This window comes from Culex pipiens, chromosome 2, assembly GCF_016801865.2.
Source record: "Culex pipiens pallens isolate TS chromosome 2, TS_CPP_V2, whole genome shotgun sequence".
Classification (NCBI taxonomy): Eukaryota; Metazoa; Arthropoda; class Insecta; order Diptera; family Culicidae; genus Culex; species Culex pipiens.
The window spans coordinates 161,916,316-161,937,917 of record NC_068938.1 but is presented as its reverse complement, the minus strand read 5'-3'; the positions used below and the strand labels follow the sequence as shown (position 1 = coordinate 161,937,917).

Genomic DNA, 21,602 nt, shown 5'->3' with positions numbered 1-21,602 from the left:
CTGAAAAAATCATCACCGGGGTTATTCGGCGGTACATCGATTTCTCTACTACACTTGCAAGTGTAACGTCACACGTCCAAAAATTACCTGTCACTGTTCGTAGATCAACAATGTTTGGAAACAAAACGAAACAACAATGAGAATCACAAAAAATCTTTTACTAATTATTTTTTTTTTCGAAATGTTCGGGAGTGATTTTCTTTTGCGTGTTTCGCCTCCACTCTCTTTGGCGGGTGAAGAAAAATTGCAAGCGAAAAAGATTTTTTAGCGATTATTCCATCCCTGCTTGCGACTGAAAATGCATAGCTTTGCAAACCTCAGCCTATTTAAAAAATATATATATATCTCATAAATTCTCGATCAAGTATTCGAAGGCGAAATGAAAAAAAGTTCCATTGCAGAATATCCAGAATTTAAAACTTATGACTAAAATCGGTAATTTTGGACTTTGCCCAAAGCAAAAGAAAAACAAGCTGATTAATACTAAAGTTAATTTGTCCCAGTTAAAAGTTAAGTGTTAGGTTTTCGCAAAATATCAGCTTTTTAAAGTTTTCAAGAACAAACTAATTGTTTTTTTTTCGATACTTTCTAAAAATCAGTACAGTCATCCCTCATATTCGGAACAGTTTACAGATCGGCCAATGTTCAAAAAATCATACAAAATCGATAATTGAACATAATGATTTGCTTTCACCTTCATGTGAAAGCTTTTCATGCGATCTTTCGATTGATGTATAGACCGGCTGTACATTTTTACGTTTTATATCAAGTTTTCAAAGAAAAACATTGACCCTTGAAATCCACAAATTCGGAACACTTTTTTCTTGAAATGTAAACAAACTTTTTTTTCTCTCCAGGAGTACATATTTTTCACATAATAATGACTTTGCACTCTGAAACCAATAAAACTTATGCTTAGTAATGTTGTATGAATGGTCTGATAACTTTTTTGTGAAAATACTAGTTAAATTCAGGTGTTCCACAATTGTGGGAGACACAATAACATCCCACAATCATGGAACAGGCAATTTGGAGGCAGTGTTTTGGTGCTCTGGATGAATTAGTCTTGAAATGCAGTTTTTGTTTAAAAAAGTATTACTTTTACTAGTGAAATAGCAAGAGAATGTCCAAATAAAGGCCCTGAAAATAGCAGGGTCGACAGAAAAGTGTGGTGAGTCACCCAAAACCTCTTTTAAGAAAATGGACCGACGTTTTACTTCCCCATCCGATAGAAGGCCAGGAGGATAAGGCGGGAATCGAACTCGCGCCCAATAGCAACTTAGGGATCGGCAGCCGAAGCCGCTAACCACCGCGCCACGAGGCGTATAGGCCATCGGAGGCGTATAGGCCAGATTTTTAACATGAATTTAATTTGCAAAAAAGTTTTGCAAGTTTTGTTCTTTTATATAATCAATTTCGCTAACAATTTACATAGTTAAACCATTGTGAACGTGTCCCTTACACCAACCAAGTAACCACATCCAACATAACAATTACAAAATATAAAAATGAAGCAAAACGTTTAGACATTAGCGTGTCCCAAAAAAACACGAAGTCGAGGAAATCAATGTGCTCAGTTCTCAAATGATAGATAATCATGTTAGAAACAACTCTCTCATACATGAAAACTTTCGGAAAAATCGTTTACCACGTTCCCTGGGCATTTTTTTGAAAAAAGTTAGTTTTTTCGACAATTTCACAAAATCTGCTTAGAAAAAATGGAAAATTTTAAAATTTCAAATAGCCTATGCCATAAAATGATGGTCTGTGGTCCAATAAACGAGTTAATGTATCGATTTGGCCTTTTAAAACCTTGTTTTCACTTTCCCGGTAGCTTTTATGTCGAAAAATACGAGTTTTTGCTTTACTTTTTTTCAATCTTTTCCCTCGGTATTGAACAAAAAAAATTCCTTATCTGTAAAAATACATGCATCTTCTAGGAAATTTTCCGACGAAGATTTTCGTCTAAGCAACTTTGAAGTTTCATCGACTCTGAGCTGAGATATTCCAGTTTTTGTGAAGAAAGAATATTGAATTTTTGAAAATGTTGAAATTAATCATCATTGGCATACAATATTAAGGGAAACTTAAGCCTTATCTGAAGTGAGGCTATATCACATTTATTTTTAAACATAATAAGCTAATCCTCTAATACTTAAGCCACCTGGTGTTGTTTTCTCATGGCACACTACGTGCTAAATCAATGAATTACTTTTAGTAAATAACTCATGTTTTGAGCATTTTGCATTTTAACCAATCGATGCACGTATGCTGTGTTTCCAGGGATACAAATAAACAAATAACAAATCGATTCCTCTGTGCTCTCTTATGCTAACTAGGGGAAATATACCCTTTCTAATCAAACACCTATCTTCGTCATATGGAGAGTTTGATGCTCGATTAAAGCTCCAAAAATACTATTTAGGCTGTAAACTTACCAGCAACAGCACCGCCTCGAGTAAGCACGCAAATTTATGCCACTTACTGGCCAAAAAGATCAAATTTAATGCACTTTTGATCATAATTTCTATTTTGCGAGACCATTTCTCATCATTTTGGTGGCACACACATCCACACGCAAGATCAGAGGTTAACTGCTTAACGAAAGTCGCCATCAATATCCCTTAACTTGCGCTAACGATTTCAAAGCGCTTAAGATATAAAATTGCTTCCAACTACCGGCAACATGTTCTTTTGACCGTTACTTAGTCACTCACTTGAAAAATAATCCCGAAACATGTAAAAAATTAGCAAGCGCCATCAAAAAAACAAACGCGCCAAGTCTTTTGACGTTTCAATCTTGATGACCCATTCCAAGCGAAGCCTGAAGAAAACCGAGCGAGAGGCAAAGGCAAATAAAGAACAAAGGGTGGCCACCAACACCACCAGCAGCGCTTGTGGTGTTGCCAGGAAACTTTCTCTATAAATGCTACTTTTCGTGAGTGTTCGCTCTAAATTTCATCAATTTTGGCAGCACGAAGCAGACCCAAACGAACGTTGGAAGAAAAAAAGAACTAAGCTGAAAATAGAAAAATGGGCGTGGCCCAATGCACACGACTGATTAGAATGCGTTTTTGAAATATTTTTTTAAAATGCTTGTAAAAGGAATAGCATAACTTTTAATAAAAGTGAAAATAAACAGAAATGTTCACAAAAAGTTGCTTTACTCGTTGGTGTACTTGGTTTTACTGAATTTCAAGGAACACTCCAGATTATCCAACATTATTCAAACAAGACCGCTTATTAGGCTTAAAATGGGTTTATTTCCCCTAGATAGGAAAACCAGCAAGCTTAGTACAAGAGAGCACAGAGGCATCGAAATATAAATATCGATTGTACGGGGATGGCAACTGTCCACGCTCCATACAAACAAGTTTTTTTTTTATAAACAATTGACCACGAGGAGGGGAGGAGGCTGAGATTAACAAAAATGTCTACGTGAACAAAGGATGGATCCCTTTAGAATAAATTCTAAATACTTAGTGTTATTTTTTTTTTTAATTTTCCTGAACATCGGATTTATCAACAGGATTTATAAGAAGGCAGCGTAAACGTTACGTTGTGGTTCAGATCACGAAAATGCGTACAATCGAACCTTATATTTGTTATTTGTTTATTTGTATCTCTGGAAACACAGCATAGGGGAACAGCATCTAATTCCAGCGTGCCTCTAATGTTGGCATGTCAGAACTTTGTCATTCAATTAAAGCTGATTAAAAGCGTTTTCAACTGAAATCGAGTGATAAATAGCTTAATAAGAAGTGAGCAAGCAAGATTCTATCAAAAGTTTTGCAAAATTAGTTGTTTAAATAGTGAAAATCAGCAAATTGGATGGAGTTAGGAGCGAGTGCTTAACCTGCCAAACATACGAGAATTTCCCCTAGGTGCATCGATTGGTTAAAATGCAAAATGCTCAAAACATGAGTTATTTACTAAAAGTAATTCATTGATTTAGCACGTAGTGTGCCATGAGAAAACAACACAAGGTGGCTTAAGTATTAGAGGATTAGCTTATTATGTTTAAAAATATGTATGCCAATGATGATTAATTTAAACATTTTCAAAAATTCAATATTCTTTCTTCACAAAAACTGGAATTTCTCAGCTCAGAGTCGATGAAACTTCAAAGTTGCTTAGACGAAAATCTTCGTCGGAAAATTTCCTAGAAGATGCATGTATTTTTACAGATAAGGAATTTTTGGGGTTCAATACCGAGGGAAAAGATTGAAAAAAAGTAAAACAAAAACTCGTATTTTTCGACATAAAAGCTACCGGGAAAGTGAAAACAAGGTTTTAAAAGGCCAAATCGATACATTAACTCGTTTATTGGACCACAGACCATCATTTTATGGCATAGGCTATTTGAAATTTTAAAATTTTGCATTTTTTCTAAGCAGATTTTGTGAAATTGTCGAAAAAACTGACTTTTTTTCAAAAAAATGCCCACGGAACGTGGTAAACGATTTTACCGAAAGTTTTCATGTATGAGAGAGTTGTTTCTTACATGATTATCTATCATTTGAGAACTGAGCACATTGATTTCCTCGACTTCGTGTTTTTTTGGGACACGCTATTTAGACATGTTCAATCAAAACCATCGATTACAATGCAAAACTTACCATGACATTCCCAAGTTGATTTTTATTTCATTATTGTTTTATTTGCACACATTTGAAACAATTTCGAACAATTGTTGCATTTGATCAACATGGGGATTTTTGATAAATTCGATCAGGCAATCAGAAGCGATGTTCAAATAAAAGAGAAAAAGAAAAGAACACAAACAGTAGCTAATCGCATATCTAGTAGATGAAAGGTTGATTTTTTTTTTTTTTTGTTACTATCTGAGAAGCATACTCATCATAGGGCAAGTAAGTAATTATTCATTCATGGTTTTTAAGAGACTAGTTAAAAAGGGGTTTGCCAGGTTCCAACACAGCGTTCGTTACTCACCATCAATGAGGTCATCGTAGGCACGGATGATTCCCTTGTCGAAAGCTCTCGCATCGGCCGCAGTCTGGAAGGTGAGCCCATTCCGCTGCTTGCCGGCACGCCAGTGATGAAACGTGGGCATGACTTTGAAGTACTGCAGATCTCGATTGATAACACAACTTAGGATAACCTGAAAGGGGGGAAAGCCGATTGTTAGTTAACATCTCTAAATGCGTTCCACGCTGTCGTCTTACCGTTTGGTCAGAAATTCTTTGTCCGTAGATGATGTATTCGTGACCGCCACCGGTGGCCGGTGGCAGCCGGACGCGTTTGCGTATGGAGACGTTCGCGAGTCCACCGCCTTGCAGTGGTAACCAACCTTCGGTACTTTCATCTCTGGCCATTACTTGTGCACGAACTCTAACTAAATAATCACTGCAAGAAAGAATATGGAGTGGGGTTAGCAAAAATAGTTTCAGACGTTTAAACTTGGTATTGGCTGAGCTCGTTTGGAAAATCATGAAATTAACACTTGCAGCACCATATCGATCCTTGTGTGCTAACTACAGTTTGTCTAGGAAACAGTTTGACCAATGTTTGACAGATCCAAACGCGCTGGACACCAACCGCCCTTTACGCCCATCAAAACTGGCAGTGTTGCAAGCGCAAAACATACGTTGCCAGTGCCTATTTATTTTGCATCGGCCAGTCTGTTTCCCCTGGACAGTCTGTAGTGCTACACAGAAAAAAATTGTGTAAATTTGGTAATACGAAGAAGTCCGGATTTTTAAGAAAAGATGTGCTCGGTTTGAGTTCTAGATGATAAAAGGGAAAGATTTATTCCACCTCACAGCGAAGTCGTTTCAATACGTTACGCTCTACGTTTGACATTTGTGTTCTAATTTAGTACAACGAACGAGGGGTGTACACAACAACTCCTCCCTCTTTTAGCAAGAAAGATTTCTAATGAATACAATTCAATTTAGTTAGTTTATCTGAACGAATTGTTTTTTTTTTTATTCCTAATTCTCTGATATCACTTTTAATGATTATTTAATTTAAAAAAAATCCTAGTCTTCTGAATTCACTAATTATATTGATAATTCAAGTCATGAATCGGCTTTCTGAGCCTTTTTGATCTTCGTGGATACTCTTCAGGCAATTCTGCCGTAAGCGCACTTCTTTTTCTTCTTTTTCCTCCAGCCATCACCGGAAATCCTCGAAATTCTTCTTCCGAACTAATATCTGCTGCAGTCGTACAAACTGCTTCCTCCTCGCCCTCGTATTCGCCGTGCACCACCGGAAACAGGTGCACATTCGGGCGCTCCTGACGCTCGTGATGGGGTTTAAGCTGCATCTTGTGGGCCATCACCCGAGCGCTTCCAACCGACACCTGGAATAAGTTTTTGGAAAATTGTTTTAGAAAATGTGCTCTAATCCATTTGTTTGGGATATGCGCATTATGGTTTTTGTACCATACAACATCCCCTGGAATCAGATCTTTTAAAAAGTCATTAGAAACTTCCACATCCCTAAGACAATCATCTAGGTTTTCATCAGGCGAGGATTGTTGCTTGAGAAGATGCTGCTTATAATTGTTTTTGGGATTAAGTAAATCAAGCAAAGTTTTAGGTTTATAATTGAACACCTTTTCCGCAGGAAGTTGCCCGGTACTAGAAACTACATTGTTCCTATAATTCATCAAAAACAAACTAATCTGGTTCTCCAAATCAATCTCAGCCATTGCAGGTTCTAGTAAAAACTTCTTTAAAACATCCTTCGCAGTTCTCACCAGCCTTTCAGCTTGGCCATTACTAGATGGATTATATGGTGGACTTTTCAACACCTTAATGCCCTGTTTTTCAAGAAATGAAACAAATGCATGAGAATTAAATGGAGGACCGCCGTCCGATACCAAAACATCTGGTAACCCAAATCTTGCAAAATATGCAACCAATTTCTGCAATACTTTGGCACAATCCGTACCTTTCTTCATCCACTCAATCTCTAACCACTTTGTGTTTGAATCCACAATCAAAAGAAAATTGCTATGAGAAAAATGGAAAAAATCAATATGTATCCTACTAAATGGTCTTGTTGTTGGAGTCCACTGAGACAAAATTTTTGGTTTTGGCACCACTGCCATGCTAGCGCATACATCACAAGTTGAGACAAAACTTTCAATATCTTTGTTTATACCAAACCAATAGACATGTTTTCGTGCTAACTGTTTCATTTTCACTATCCCTGCGTGATTGGCATGCAAAAGTGTCAAAATTCCGCTTTGCATTAAACGTGGTATTACCACCCTGTCCTGGTACAAAACGCACCCTTCAACTACTTCCAAATCTTTCTGATTTGCAAAAACGTCCATTAAGCGTTTGTCAAACTTAAGCGGCCAACCATCACGCAGATAGTTAATAATTTGTTGTAAATAAACGTCGTCCTTTGTCACCTTCGCAACCATAACATAATCTATTGGCAATGTGTTACTGAAATTTATGCTCCGAACAAAATCTTGATCTAACTCAGCAGGCACCGCCTGCTCCAATGGAAATCGCGAACAAAAATCCGCATTTCCCATTTTCGCAGAAGGCCTGTATCTGAGCTCAAACTTGTAAATGGACAGCTCCAAAATATAGCGTTGAAGTCTCGTTACAAATATTGAGTTTTTGCCCTCCTTGCCGAAAATCCCCAGCAAGGGTTTGTGATCAGTGTAAGCAATAAACTCTTGTCCAAATAAATATTTATGAAATTTCTTAATAGTACAAACTAATGCCAAAGCTTCCAAATGCAGAATTGGATACTTTTTTTGTGCGTCATCTAAACTAAAAGAGGTAAAACTAATTGGTTTTTCAACCTCGTCAATTACATGAGCAATTACTCCTCCCAGACCATAGCCCGAGGCGTCAGACACCACAACAATTTCTTTATGGGGATCATAAAACTCCAAAATATTGGCTTTAATCAAAGATTGTTTACTTTCTTGAAATGCCGTGTCACAATCATGACTCCAGACAAATTTAACATTTTTCCTCAACAAATTGTAGAGATGATACAACTTTGAAGACAAATTAGGCACAAATCTGTTATAATAATTAATCAATCCCAAATAAGACTTTAGTTCATGTACATTTGTAGGCACTTTAGCTTTTTGTATAGTTGAAATTTTGTCAGGGCTGGTCATTAAACCTTTCTCCCCAATAATATGTCCCAAATAATTTAATTCAGGCACAAAAAATTTGCACTTTTCCCAATTTACTTTAATGTTTGCCTTCGCAAGTCTTTCCAAAACAATTAACAGCTTCTGACGACAATCATCAACATTCTCTCCTGCTATTAACACATCATCCAAGTAACAGAAAACATTTTCAATGCCACCCAATATTTGGTCCATGACAAATTGAAAAATTGACGCACTAGGAGAAGCCCCCTGTGGTAAACGATTATATGTAAACAAACCTTTAATAGTATTAATAACCATAAATTTTCTGGACCTCTCCGATAAAGCAAGTTGAGTATAAGCTCCCTCCAAATCCAAACAACAAAAAACCTTGCAATTTGCCAATTTAGCAAATAAATCACATGCAACCGGCAAAGGATAGGAATTTGGAACCAACACCTTGTTGATTGAGACCCTGCAGTCAATCACCAATCTAATCTGATTATCTTTTTTCATTACCACAATAACAGGAGACGCCCAGTCACTCGACTTTACCGGAGTAATCACATTTTGTTTCTCCAATCGATCTAAATAAATTAAAACTTTCTCCCTTAACCTGTAGGGTACGTCATAAGCCTTTTTAAAAATGGGCACATCACTCCTCAAAACCAATTCAGCTTCAAAACCTTTAATAGGAGTAGAAAAATCCTTAATGAAAACCTCACCATAATCATTTTTAATTTCCTCAATCAATTCTTCACGTTTTGGTATGGTTAAACTATTGACTTGTTCATCAACAATCAAATTGCTAGAAAAAAAAATTGCCTCCATTGAGAGAAGAAAATATCCAACCAGTTCCTGCCAAAAAGTGGAATAAATTTAAAGTTTGAATTCAAAATAAGAAGCTTCAAAACATGTCTAGAACCATTAAGCTCAACTAACACATCTGTTTCTCCCTCAATTTTCAGCTTGTTCCCATTCACCACCAAAAGTTGCTTATCACATTGTTTCAAAGGTTTGTCAAAAAGAGTAAAATATTGGCTCTTGCCCATCACAGTAACCGTAGAACCACAATCTACTTCCATCGACACCAAAATATCATCAAGTTTGACATTCATCAAACATGGCTCACTAATCTTATTAATGGACTCCACACACATACACTGCAATTCACCTGAGTTCCATTCGGAGTAACTATCATCGCTGTCACTTCCAGCCATGTCGCCAGCTGTTGTCAATCGACCCATCATGTCCGTGAGCTGCTTCTCTGAACTGGTTCCAGGTTTCGCTAGATCTACAAATTTGACCACATCACGCTTCAAATTCTTGAGAGTAAAACACTTGCGTTTCACATGGCCAGGAACCCCGCAATATTCACAGACTACCACAGATTCCTCTTCTAACTCTGGCTGAGAACCTTGCCCATATCTATTGTTTGATTCATTATTTCTAAAATTTTTGTTATTGTAATGGTTCTGTTGTTGATTGTTTCTGTTGTTGTTGTTTGTGTGATTGTCATTGCGATTATTGTATTGTGTGTTGTATCTGCCAGAATAACGATGATTTTGATTACGATGATAAAAATTGTTCGCATCACGTCTGTAGTTATTATTATTGTTGTTATTTTGTGATTGTGAGTTTTGCCTAATGTACGGACGAAAACCTAATCTCTCATGCACCGGTCTACGAAAGTTGTTCACTTGCCCAGAAGAACGAAAATTACGTTGTTGTGGAGAATATTGATCGATAAACCCGACAGGAAGATTATAATAATTGAAGTTGTTGTTGTTATTGTTCAATGCATGCGCGTTATCCCTGGCTATATTCCACGTCGTAATTAATTTATCCATTTTATCTAACGTTAAACCTTCCTCCTTCAACAACATTTCCTTCAACCGATCATCCCTTAAGCCCGCCAAAATGCGGTCTTGGATGGCCACATCACGAAAGGCACCGAAACCACAGAAATCCGCCTGCAGTTTGACGGCCTGTACAAATTCTTCTGCCGTTTCGTCAGGCTGCTGATTACGCAGACTCAACCGGAATCTTTGAACAAGGTCAGGTTCTACCCTATCTAGCTTCAATTTAAGTTTGGCTTCAATATCGTTGAAGGTGGCATTGGCCAAATCCTTCTCATTATAGATCGTTTTAAGTTGAGTAAATAGATAAGGACCGCATAAATTCATAAAGTGAGCTTTTTGTTTTTTAGAATCTGTCACGTCATTACCGTCGAATGTATATTTCAGACGGCAAATCCAGTCCGAAAACGAAGAACCCTTGCGGAACGGCTCGATGGATGAAACCATTCCTCCTTGGCTCATTTCAACAAACTTCAATCAATAGTTTTTTAAAAAATCAAAAAAAAGCACAAAGAGACCTATTAGTCTGGCTCAAAATCAATATATATATAGGTTTGAAGTGACTCACCCACACAGCGGCAACTTAACCTCAAAAAATCAGCGCTTCCAGGCACCGCAACACGTGGCTCGTTCCCCGCTCACCCGTAGCGACAGAAATCACCAGCCGGTCACCTATCAGCTTCCGACAACGTCGAAATCACTTGGTTCTGTTCCGAAATCACCGGAAGGACAATCCACCGCCTCGTTGATGATTCCCGACACGTCACAAAAGGCAGAACACACCGCCCCGGCCAGAAAACACCAAAATGTCCGGCTCCTCGGATCGACCCTGTTTAAACAAAAGATTACACTCTTATTACTCTTGAAACAAAGATGTTAGACCTGCCGTAAACAGGCAGTCGTTAAAAATTAATTATGTTATAGTTTCAATAATAAAAAAGAGGTTCTACACCACGAACACTGCACTTTTTTTTTTTTTTTGCTTAACCGTCTACAGAAAACTCCAAAAAAAACACTTTTTCCACGCTCCGCGTCAGGGAAAGAAAACAAAATGGCTTCTCTTTTGTCTGCCCCTCGTGCGATTCCTTTTGTTCTTTCCTTCGTCAACTTGCTGCTTACCGACGTGTTCACACGGACAATTCTGTATTTTCTGGACAAATCGATTATCACCGACTGTCTTTTCACACGGACCAAATCCGTAGTCTTCCGGGACAATCGATTATCACCGACTGCCTTTTTCACACGAAACAAAAATTCCGCTGCTTCACGGGCCAATCAGTTATCACCGATTTCCCCAGTAACCAAAGTAAAACTTCTCCCAAATTTTCCTCCAACCGATGCGCTTGCCTACACCGATTTCCACCGAGGAAAACTGAGAAAACTCTTTTTTCCTCGTCGCCAATTAATACGAAGAAGTCCGGATTTTTAAGAAAAGATGTGCTCGGTTTGAGTTCTAGATGATAAAAGGGAAAGATTTATTCCACCTCACAGCGAAGTCGTTTCAATACATTACGCTCTACGTTTGACATTTGTGTTCTAATTTAGTACAACGAACGAGGGGTGTACACAACATTTGGAAGGTGTAATTTTGGAAGGTTGAATATTACCTCTTTTATGATGTAATTTTACCTCAATTTAGACTGAAAAAGCGACATTACACCAGAAAAGATGTAAAATTACACATTTTTAGAGGTAAAATTACACATTTTTTCTGACATAAAAAATGTACCACTTCCCAGATGTAATATTACCAGGGCCTCGCCTCGAAACGTCATACAGGAACAAAAGCTGCGTACCAAAGAATGGTGGAGGATGCGTTGACGTTTTGGAATTTTGACAGTCTGGAATGGATGAATTACCCTAATATCGCACATCATAAATACTGTTTCAGGGTAATTTGCTAATTTGTTTATGTGTGCCTTTTTATGGAAATTGCTTTTAAAAAGTGTTCTTTCCCGAATTTAACATTATAATAAATTGTTATTACAGTTTGGTAGCGTAATACCCTGGTAATACCATTATAAATTCAATAATTAAATTTTGTTTTGTCTAAATTTGGGAGACATTCATCATTTCATACACTTTCTGGAACACTTTGAAACAAACGTGGGCAAATCAATACACATTTGATATTATTGCCTAAAATTAAATAAATATATCAGTGCTAAGGGGTCGGAACGTTGGTTGGAACCACTGAAGTCGGGTCTTCTTGGTGCGCTGGAGGTGGAATCGACAAATTCTGAGCTGGAGTTGAACTGGAGTCAAAATCGCTAAATTATCTGCAGTCGGAGTCATAGTAGGCTTACTTTTTATCAATTTTGTATGGGCGTTGTTGTTGGAGGTAGAGTAGTTTTCTAAGTCGGATCTTTTTGGAGTGCTGGAGTTGTAAATCTCCAGAACCCACTGAGAATTTTGGCTCGAGCCTCGACTCGATTCAGGCTCGATCTCGAGCCAGATCGACTCGAGGCTCGAGCCAAAATTCTCAGTGGGAAGCGGGAGTTGTCGGATTCACTTCAAAACTATGTAACCTTGTAATGATTTCTTGTTTTATACGTATTTCGGAGCAGAAGTTTGGATATAACGTAGAGAAATCAATATCTTTTACAAATTTATTTTCTTCGAATTCTCAATTTCCTTGAAATAGGTACATTTTTGTGTTGCAACTTCTCTAGCGTTCGCAGCGGAAACATGCCTGGAACATGAACCATTTTTTCAGCGGAACGTTGCCTTGATCGGAGATCGCAGCACTGTGCAATTGACCTTTCTCGTTCGCTGTTTGGCACATTCTCCTGCTCTTCAAGCGGAACGTCGCCCCGGCCGATGGACGCAGCACTTGGCACATTCTCCAGCTTCCGCAGCGGCAACATGCCCGGAACGTGCTCCAACTCCTTCAGCAAAATCTTTCCTTGTCCGGTGGACGCAGCACTGCACAGGCTCGTTCACTTTTTGGCACATTCTCCAGCTCCCGCAGCGGAGATCTGTCGCGTCCAGCAGGTACTTTTTGCTGCAAACCAGCGGTACAAAGATTTGTTTTCAATGTACTCATAATATACTAAAAAATCAACCAAAATAACATACCTGCTAGTAGAACTTGCCATCCGCATAGCCGATATAATCCGCTGCTGAGGTCGCAAACACCGGCAGTATCTTGTGATTCTGCGAAGTATCCACATAAATTCTACACATTTTACATTTAGAAGCTGCAACTAAAACTCTTTTCACTTTTGAACTCAAGAAAAAATCATGTTTACACTTCGCGATGTTTATAAACAAACGCCGCCATATTGCCCAAGTTGTTCGGTAGCTTTTTTCAGGCCATCGCCGGGGCCCTGAATATTACCATGATTTTTTTTTCTGTGTACACTCAAAAAACCTTTCACCACAAAGTTGCATGAAAATTCCGGTGGCAGCCAGTTTTTGGTCCGGAACAACGTTTTACATGATTCATGCAACTTCCGCCATGCATTCATGTCAATTCTGATTGATTTTCACGTTGCTTACACTCACACAAATAAATGTCACGTGAAATTCATGCCTGAAAATTTGGAGGCGTGGCTTGCAGTCAGCTGATGGGGAGTTTGCATGATAATCATACCACATCCGCATGGGAACTGGTATGGAAAACATCCATGTGCCTTTTCATGCAACATTGTGGTGAAAAATTGTTAGTGTGAGTGAGTGAGGGAAGGTTGCATGATTTTCATGTCTGAAAATTTCGGCTCGCTTGCTGGAGGATTCCGATCATCAGTTTCTTCTCGGCACTTGACCTGGCATGAAGCGCGTTCTGTTCAGCTTAGATTTTTTTTCTAAGAGCGTAAATTAGTTCGAGAATGCACACAATTAAATATTTTGTAACGGAGGGTATGTATTTTCTATTTCTAAAAAATAATTCAACGCTAACTTGTGCGTTTATGTTTTTTTCAGGCGACAAGACATCACAATTTTAAAACATGCCGGCCTACGTTGGACATCGGAACGAGCATCAAAAGGTGGAACCAAGCGATCAGGAAAAGCACGACTAAAGTCTCCCCCGTCGCCTGCTGGAGCAGCAACGGACAAACCCACCAAAAAGAGCCAGAAGTTCAGCACCTCTAAGTTTCATGTATCGATCTTCTCCCGGTAGCTGGACTTGTTGACTGCGGTGATGAGAGCGACACGTCGCCTTCCCGAGAAGCTGCTGCGGTTTCCTGCTTCCGCAAGTGTTATTTTAGTTGCTATGTGTAAGTGTAACGGAAGTGATTTGTAAGTGAAAAGTTGTATTAGACATTTTGAATGTATTGAAAATAAAAGTTATAAAAACTTTGCAGTGCGTATTATTTAATAAGAAGTATAAGAATAAGAAAACAAAAAGTAAGAAAGGAACAAAAGCCGCAATAAAATTCATGCAGCCTTCACGCGATGATCATGTCAATAGTGCATGAAAGGTCATGCACATCTCACGTGAAATTCATGCTAAATCCACTTGATACGATAGTGAATAGTCATTAATGCTCGGCTCGCTCCAGATTTTGCTTCCACCGGAAATTCACGTCAATGTTGCATAATTAACTGTATGGAAAATAATCACATATATTTTCATGCGGCCTTGTGGTGAAAAGTTTTTTGAGTGTAACATGTTGATATCCAGAGTTTTTTTTAAAGGTCCTAGGGGAAATATACCCATTTTAATCACCCTAAGCCGTTCGACCAATTCTCATCACTTTTGCCGTTTTCCGCTATTAAATCAACATTTTCAGATGTATCAACAATGGAGAGTTGCTTGCTCACTTTTATTTGAGCTATTTATTACTTTGGAATAGTCAGAAACACTTTATGAAAGCTGTAATTCATGATGAAAGTGCTGATAGGCCGATAATAGAAATAGGCTGAGAAAGGGTATAGTTCCCCTATAAGCTATTGTCTTTTATATGTTTATAGGACCTAATAACAAAATAGTCGAGATATGAGATTTTGATGATAAATGTTAACATTGATCCGCAAAGATCAATAATGATGGAAAAGTCTTAATCAAAAAAAAAAAATAATAATAATTTTTAGATATTCGTATAAAATTTTGGAGATTTTTTGGCCATTTGTCATCTGCTCTTACTCGATGGTGAAAGAAATTTATTAAAAAAGATATAATTTTTTTTTTAATTCACAATTCATTAAGGTCGTGAAAAAGGGATGAGTGACCCACCAGCCACGGGCCAGATATGAACTATTATCCCTATAATTTGTTTTAAGGGGTTTCAAACATGTTAAAAATTTCAAAATTGCGTTTTATAGAAAAATCAATAAAATATGATTTCCAATCACTCAAAGCAGTGTCGAGATATTGTGGCACCCGTTTTTTGAAACCGCTAACTTTCATTGCTATATCTCAGCAATGATACAATCAAATTTATTTTGTTAATATTTGTTGTTAATAATGTTAAATATTTGCAACGGCCTTACTAATCAAAAGAAGGTAAGAGTTTACTGGTACAAAGGAGAACGAATTGAGCAAGGTTGGGATGGTTACTATAAACCAAAATAAACTAACCAAATTTACATTATTTTTTTTTGCTAAATTGTATGCCAATTGGGTCAGCTCAAGGAGGTATTAGACTATGACAAACAAACAAACAAACTCGCACTTTTTCGTGTTTGACAGTTTGTCAAACTCGCCAACTTGTTAGCGGCAAACTCACAAACAAAGCAAAATGTATGCAGGCTGACGTTTCTCCAAACAAATGCAGGCAAACTGTCAAAAAGTGTGAGTTTGTGTGTCCTAGTCTAATACCTCCTTCAGTAATGAGATATCGTGTAGCTTGATATTTGAAACTGTTTTTGATCAAATATCACCTACCTGATTTGAGCATAAAGCAGTCAAATAGCATAATTCAAATGCATGAAACCATATTTTAATAAAATACTGATGGTCTCGGTACCGCTTTTGAAAATGGTAAAAAATGTCGATATCGATGTATCCAACCCTTATAAGACTATGTGTTATGATTTTGTAAAAAAGAGGGTTTGATAGAGTTTTTGAAAAAAAGTATTTTTTTATTTTTATATTTCTTTACATTTTTTTTCTGCCGTTTTTTTAACACTGGAACGCCCAACGCATGTCCAACTTACACGGACGCCCAAGCCTCCCAAAAAAGGTGGAACGGTAACTTCAACTCGCTGGTTCTCGGGCATAACTCAACCAATCGGGACGATTCTTGTTTCCAGTGATTTGTAAGAATGTCTAGATGATCCTAAAATTTTACAGAACGTGATTTGAACAAATCTGTAATTTCTGCGTTCGATAACATCGTTCCACCTTTTTTTAAACGACAGCCTCCGCGGAATTTTTGGCGATTTTTTTTTTTGCGCGCGAAAAAAAAATTGGAACGATGTTTTTGATCGCAAAAATTACAGATTTGATCAAATTAAGTTCTGCAAAGTTCTAGAATCATCTAGACATCCTAACAAATCACTGGAAAGAAGAATCATCTTGATTGGTTTAGTTACGCCCGAGAACCATTGAGTTGAAGTTACCGTTCCAACTTTTTTGGAGCCTTGGGCGTTGGAATGTTAATACAAAGTTTTAATCTGACATTGGTAGAATTCGAGAACAATGTTCAAAAAAGTTTTTTGATCAATTTGATTACAAAAAGTGATTCAATTTCAAGAAAAGAAAACCAAAATCTGTGGATAAAAAGCACAAAGTAGCTAAAATGTCTTTGCCCGACCGCAATGTTTTTTTTTGTGATTTGGTTTGGTTCAAATAAGGATGTTCGATTCTATCGAAATATCCATTTGATTTACACGATAGTTCAAGATTAGATCGATGGCTAGAAAACCTATGTTTGCTTCCAAATAGTTTTTTGAAAAACACAACATATTCATCAATGGAAAGCTACAGATCAAACGAATAGTGAGGCATAATGAATTCAGAAAAAAAAATTAAAATGTCCATCAATGATCTGGAATTGAGAATGAATAAGTTCCGAAGCATAATTAAGATGTCCAATCAAATAAATCAGAATCTCTTCCAATCTAAACCAACCAACCATCCTCATTCAGTGGGAATATTTTGCAAATTTGTGAGTTATTGACAGTGAGTAGAGTGAGCTCACCCAAAAAAAAAAGTAAGTGGCCAAAATATGAGAGAACGCAAACATCAGAGAGCGAGAGCCCAACAATATGAACGAGAGTGAGAGAGCGAGAGCGCCTGCTGCGTTGTCCGACAAGTGCTGCGTGTCTTCTCTCCGCTGTGCGCTTTGCTCCTCACTGCTTTCATTCATAAAATTTTGCAGATCATTAATATTTTTAGTATGGCCTTGCTCCATGGCCAGCAGCAGCCGCCCCGACGCGAATGACGGACATTTCCACCCAGGGGGAAGGGGGGAGGACACGAGGCGGTGCGCACTGTACGACCCGACCGGATGTTCCGGGTTCGCGGGCAATATGATCATTTGAAGGAATTTTTGGTTTCTGCTTTTTGGGGGCTGATTATGTTGCTTTGGTGGAAAAATGGTAATGTTCTTCTCTCAGGACACACTCGTGTCCTTATGCTCTCTCTCTCTCCGAGAGGGGCATGCGACATCCTTTTTCCACCTTCCAAATGTTCCCTGCGTTGCTTGAGAGCTCGGGAATCGACGATCTCTGAGCTCGTCACGAGTGTATGGAAAAGTTCATAGCATTTCGCAAATGATCAAAATATCGAATTTAAAAATAAAACCATGTTTACAGTGCTACTTGAGTTATAGAACCATTAAGGAAGGCAGAGAAGCAACACAAAAAAAACTTCCCAAGGAGAAGAAAGAATTAAATAGCACTCACACACATTGGAGCGCGTCGTCGTGTGCGAGCGGGAGCGAGCAAGAGCACCATAAAAAGTAGGCACTATAGACAGAAGCTCTAATTTTCTCAATGAAATCCCATAGTTCTTATTTTTTCATTCATAAAAAACTCAGATGTCACCACTTACTTATAGGTTGAACACTGTGAGAGCTCACACTCGCTTGCTCACTGGGGTGAACAGATGATGTAGGGAAGGTGAAAATATATATGAACATTGCTATACAGATTCCATTCATTAATCTGGCTTTTTAGCAATCATTTGCAAATGTTGTATAATGGGACATGGAAGTTGTTTTTACTAGAATTTGGTGTAACTTTTTGGGGGGTTCGACATTTCCTCATGGTTTTTCAGGTATTCTTCCAAGAATTTAACATTTGATTAATCGCAGGATAGTACCAAATAACAAGCTGATTCGGGAGCTATTCCAAATCGTTGTTCTGTCAAAGCTGCTGAGAGCTTCCAAATATACATAGCACAGCACACACTTCTTCCAAAACGATTCAGAGCTCATCAAAATAGGCAAACTCTGTGAGAGATGAGCGAGAGCACTTTGGCGAGTGAGCAACACAAAAAAACTCGGTTCGATTTTCCCTAGGACCACATCCCGAGTCCGAGAGCAATCCGTGGGGCTACGATGATCAAACTAACTTTTCGGAGGAGCCTTCGCTCGATCCACTGGCTCGCCTACTGGATCCACCATCGATGCCATCCAGCTTAGCCACTTTTCACCAGCCGTCAGCCCTAGGGCCACTGCTGGACGCGCTTGCAACACTCTTGACTTGACAATTTTCACTTTTCCTCGCAAACCTCGCAAAGGCACACAATTGATTTACTTCCACTTTTTATTCTATATTTTTTTTCCTTTCATCTCACTGTTCACCCTCACACACAGCAAGCGATGATGCCTTCTACATTCGTTGCTCCCGTTGGTGTTGCTCACTGCTGGCTCTTTTTCTCTCGCTCGCTCGCTCGCTCTTTCTTCGTTTCACTTCCTCCAGTTCGAACCAACGAACACACACACTCATCCGTACGCACGCACACAGCTTATGGAATCCCACAAGGAGAATCCGAAAGAAGGGAAAAAAAATTCCTCGCGATTTTTTCCAAACGAGCGTCCAGCTTTCCAGGGGCTCCTCCAACGCGACACCTACTCTTCATATGCCTCGGTCATGATTTGATATCTCAAATATACTAATATTCGGCGGCAGCAACACTGTTTTCACCATTTTTGTATCTGTACATGGGCCAAAACGAAAATTTTCGTGTGAGAGACGATTAGTGGTAAGGTTTTTTCCTTCTCTTCTGGCTGCTGACTGCTTTTGCTGCTGCTGCTACTAAAACCTGAACCTGTGCTAGCAGCTTACTGCTGCTACTGGCTTCGATTGCTCTCTCATGCTCTCGCGAGTTCTCTCTGTTGGTACCCCCTTCATTCATCTCACGCGCTGGCCACACAGGACCGTATAGACATGGGGGCGCTCTCCCGAGCGCGTTGGTGGTGGCGCTCTCAAACTTGAGCTCGCGTGCTCGGACTTCTGTCAGTTTGCGCTCTGGCGTTTCAATGGTTGTCAGTTGACTGAATGGTGCGCGTCATTTGATTGAAAGTCTTTCGTTAATGCTGCATTTGAATGAGCCGTTAGTCTTGGGTGGTACTCTTGATCTGATTTGTCGGGGATCCTGAACTCTGTAATCAGCTCGTCCTTTTCCCTCTTTAATACAAGACCATGACGTGCCATGGTACACACCAGGTTTGTTCATCAGAGTCTATCTTCGCATTGAAGTCGCTAGCGTAGATCCGTTCCTCTCATACTGCATCTCAAGACGCTCATAAAACAAAATCCTGTACAGAGTCATTTTTCATATCACTCAGGTTGCAGCTTCCTTTATGGATTACCTCTTACCCATACACAGTTTTATTAGCATGAAAGATTTACAAGCAGGTATCTTTCGATAATTCGTCGTTCGTGTTTTGAGAGTGTGGAGGAAGATCTGAGAAGTGTGGGAGTTCCGAGTCGGAATTGGAGAGTAGCAGCCCAAGACCGAGTTCAGTGGCAGCGCATCTGGAGACAGCTCATGACCCGGAGGTTGTACGAGCAGTAAAAGTAAGTAAAAAAGTAAGTAAGTTTTGAGAGTGTCCTGTAATCTTAACACTACTTCCGTGTATGCCCATCCGTATCTCTCGTGTCTTATCTCAAGGCGCTCTAACAAATCCTATGTCGAGTCTTTTTATCAACCAGATTGCAGTATTTTCATCCATTTAGGGTATTGGAACCATTTGCTATTCCACGCGCATATGAGCCCATAGGGTTAAACCGCGCCCAGATTCGCGTTACTTTTGATCAGATTTATCATATGCTGCTCAAAGTGATCCCATGCGATGCGTACCGATAATGAAGATGGCCGACCGTCATAACGTGCTCTTTGTCACAGTACCATCGTGGGTCAATTCTACTCCAACGGCCGTACAAACTCCTTGCAGCTACGTTTAAACTCAACTCGTTTATGTTGCTCGTCATTTTTGCCGCCTCTGGAAGCTGGTTGTATAATTTAAAACCTAGGTAAAACAGCGAGTTCTGCGTACACGCCTTCCTCCAAATCTGCAATCTGAGATCGTCAGCTCCTCTAGTGTCATGCCCATGGATATCCCTTCCGCATACCATTGCTTGCGTCAAGTATTGTGGCGCCACGGACAGATTCGCGTTACTTTTGATCAAGCTTTCATCATATGCGGCCCAAAGTGATCCCATGCGACGTGATGGCCGGCCATCGTAACATGCTTTTCCTCACAGTACCGTCGTGAGTCACTCTTACTCCATCTACCGTTGTCGCACGAACATCTTACACAAACTTTTGAACTCGTTGATGATCCTGGTGTTCTTTGCTGCTTCAAGTAGTTTATTATACATGCTATATCCTTTGTAGTGCAGTAAATTCTGCGCCGTCTTCCTGCACTTTTGCAATATGAGCTCGCCAGCCCCTCTGGTGTCGCCCTGATCGATACACATAAGTTTACTCTGTAGAACCTCCATTATTTTCAGATGTTGAAGAGTTGCTAAAAACAGGATAGAGGTGCCTCTTCGAAGTCAGCAATCAGAGATTTGTACACGTCTAATTAGGTTCAGCCATAGGGAAACGGATTATTCGGTACTCCAAATTGGCGGTCTGCTTTCTGTATTGTCCACCAGCAATCTTAACCTCTCTGCACATGCCGTCGCTTTGCACGTGTGGTCACTGTCATGCATTTTGTTTTGCAGAATTTCGGCTGAAATTTCATTCTTCTCAGGCAATCTGTGAAACTGCCTAGCCTAATATTCAAAACAGTACTGGATCATCAGCGGAAAGCTTTACTTGAACTTTCCAATTCGTGACCGTGTTTTCATTCTTAAAGTCGATCTAATCCACCACGAAGATCGTTCCATGTTGGTCGCCAGTCTCCTAAGTTGCAGGTAATACTTAGATCCTTATGTTGCCTTCATCGTGCACTCTGTGCCATTGCATCCTGACAAGATGGACTTCATCTTTTTCCGATATTTGCCAGCGTGTCGATGGCTGGTGTCGATGTCGATAGCACCTTCCGCTCGCTCATTATCTTGCCGCAGCGTCTGGGTCTCGCGGTCAACCGGTCTAATCAATGTTTGTACAGAGTCAGTAAAAAAAATCCGTAATCCAAAGTAGGCACCATTTTCTAGTGTCGTTGCCGGCAGTTACCAGCGATCCCAAGTACACGAACTCGCTCACCTCTTCCAGCACATCACCATCCACAATTAAGAGCGTGAGTCTTGAGGGACCGACGTCCTTTGAGCCCCTTATCACCGTCTCGGATCTCTCGCAATAA

The 21,602-nt window shown here is 39.3% G+C and overlaps 2 protein-coding genes across 9 annotated transcripts in view; both read right to left on the bottom strand.

Annotated features, from left to right (window-relative positions):
* LOC128093195 (sprouty-related, EVH1 domain-containing protein 2-like) overlaps positions 1 to 19,213 on the bottom strand; it is a 31,456-nt gene extending 12,243 nt beyond the window's left edge. For 2 of the 6 annotated variants that reach the window (XR_008212315.1, XR_008212316.1), the window contains exons 1-3: positions 18,922 to 19,196; positions 5,187 to 5,367; positions 4,954 to 5,122 (exon numbers count right to left, since the gene is read on the bottom strand). Coding sequence is in view for 4 of the 6 variants with exons in the window: in XM_052709173.1 (XP_052565133.1) it covers positions 4,954 to 5,122; positions 5,187 to 5,367; positions 18,922 to 18,941 (370 nt within the window). In the remaining 2 variants the exon portion in view is untranslated. Of the gene's footprint in view, positions 1 to 4,953; positions 5,123 to 5,186; positions 5,368 to 18,418; positions 18,666 to 18,921 lie in introns of those variants that run through there. The other 4 variants (XM_052709173.1, XM_052709172.1, XM_052709174.1 and 1 more) reach the window with 4 other exon arrangements.
* On the bottom strand, positions 5,740 to 11,504 carry LOC120425501 (uncharacterized protein DDB_G0287625-like). 3 transcript variants are annotated; one of them, XM_052709171.1, is made up of 5 exons: positions 11,074 to 11,504; positions 10,523 to 10,783; positions 10,323 to 10,425; positions 9,270 to 9,389; positions 5,740 to 6,325 (listed from the first exon to the last, which is right to left on the bottom strand). In XM_052709171.1, exons 3-5 carry the CDS (start codon positions 10,414 to 10,416, stop codon positions 6,279 to 6,281), a joined length of 261 nt encoding a protein of 86 aa, XP_052565131.1. In that variant the 5' UTR covers positions 10,417 to 10,425; positions 10,523 to 10,783; positions 11,074 to 11,504; the 3' UTR covers positions 5,740 to 6,278. The 3 variants fall into 3 exon arrangements, 2 of the variants coding, with proteins under 2 accessions (XP_052565131.1, XP_052565130.1); XM_052709170.1 differs by having other exon boundaries at positions 9,270 to 10,425; positions 11,074 to 11,472; XR_005606538.2 differs by lacking the exons at positions 9,270 to 9,389; positions 10,323 to 10,425 and having other exon boundaries at positions 11,074 to 11,462.
* Positions 19,214 to 21,602: the final 2,389 nt, after the last annotated feature.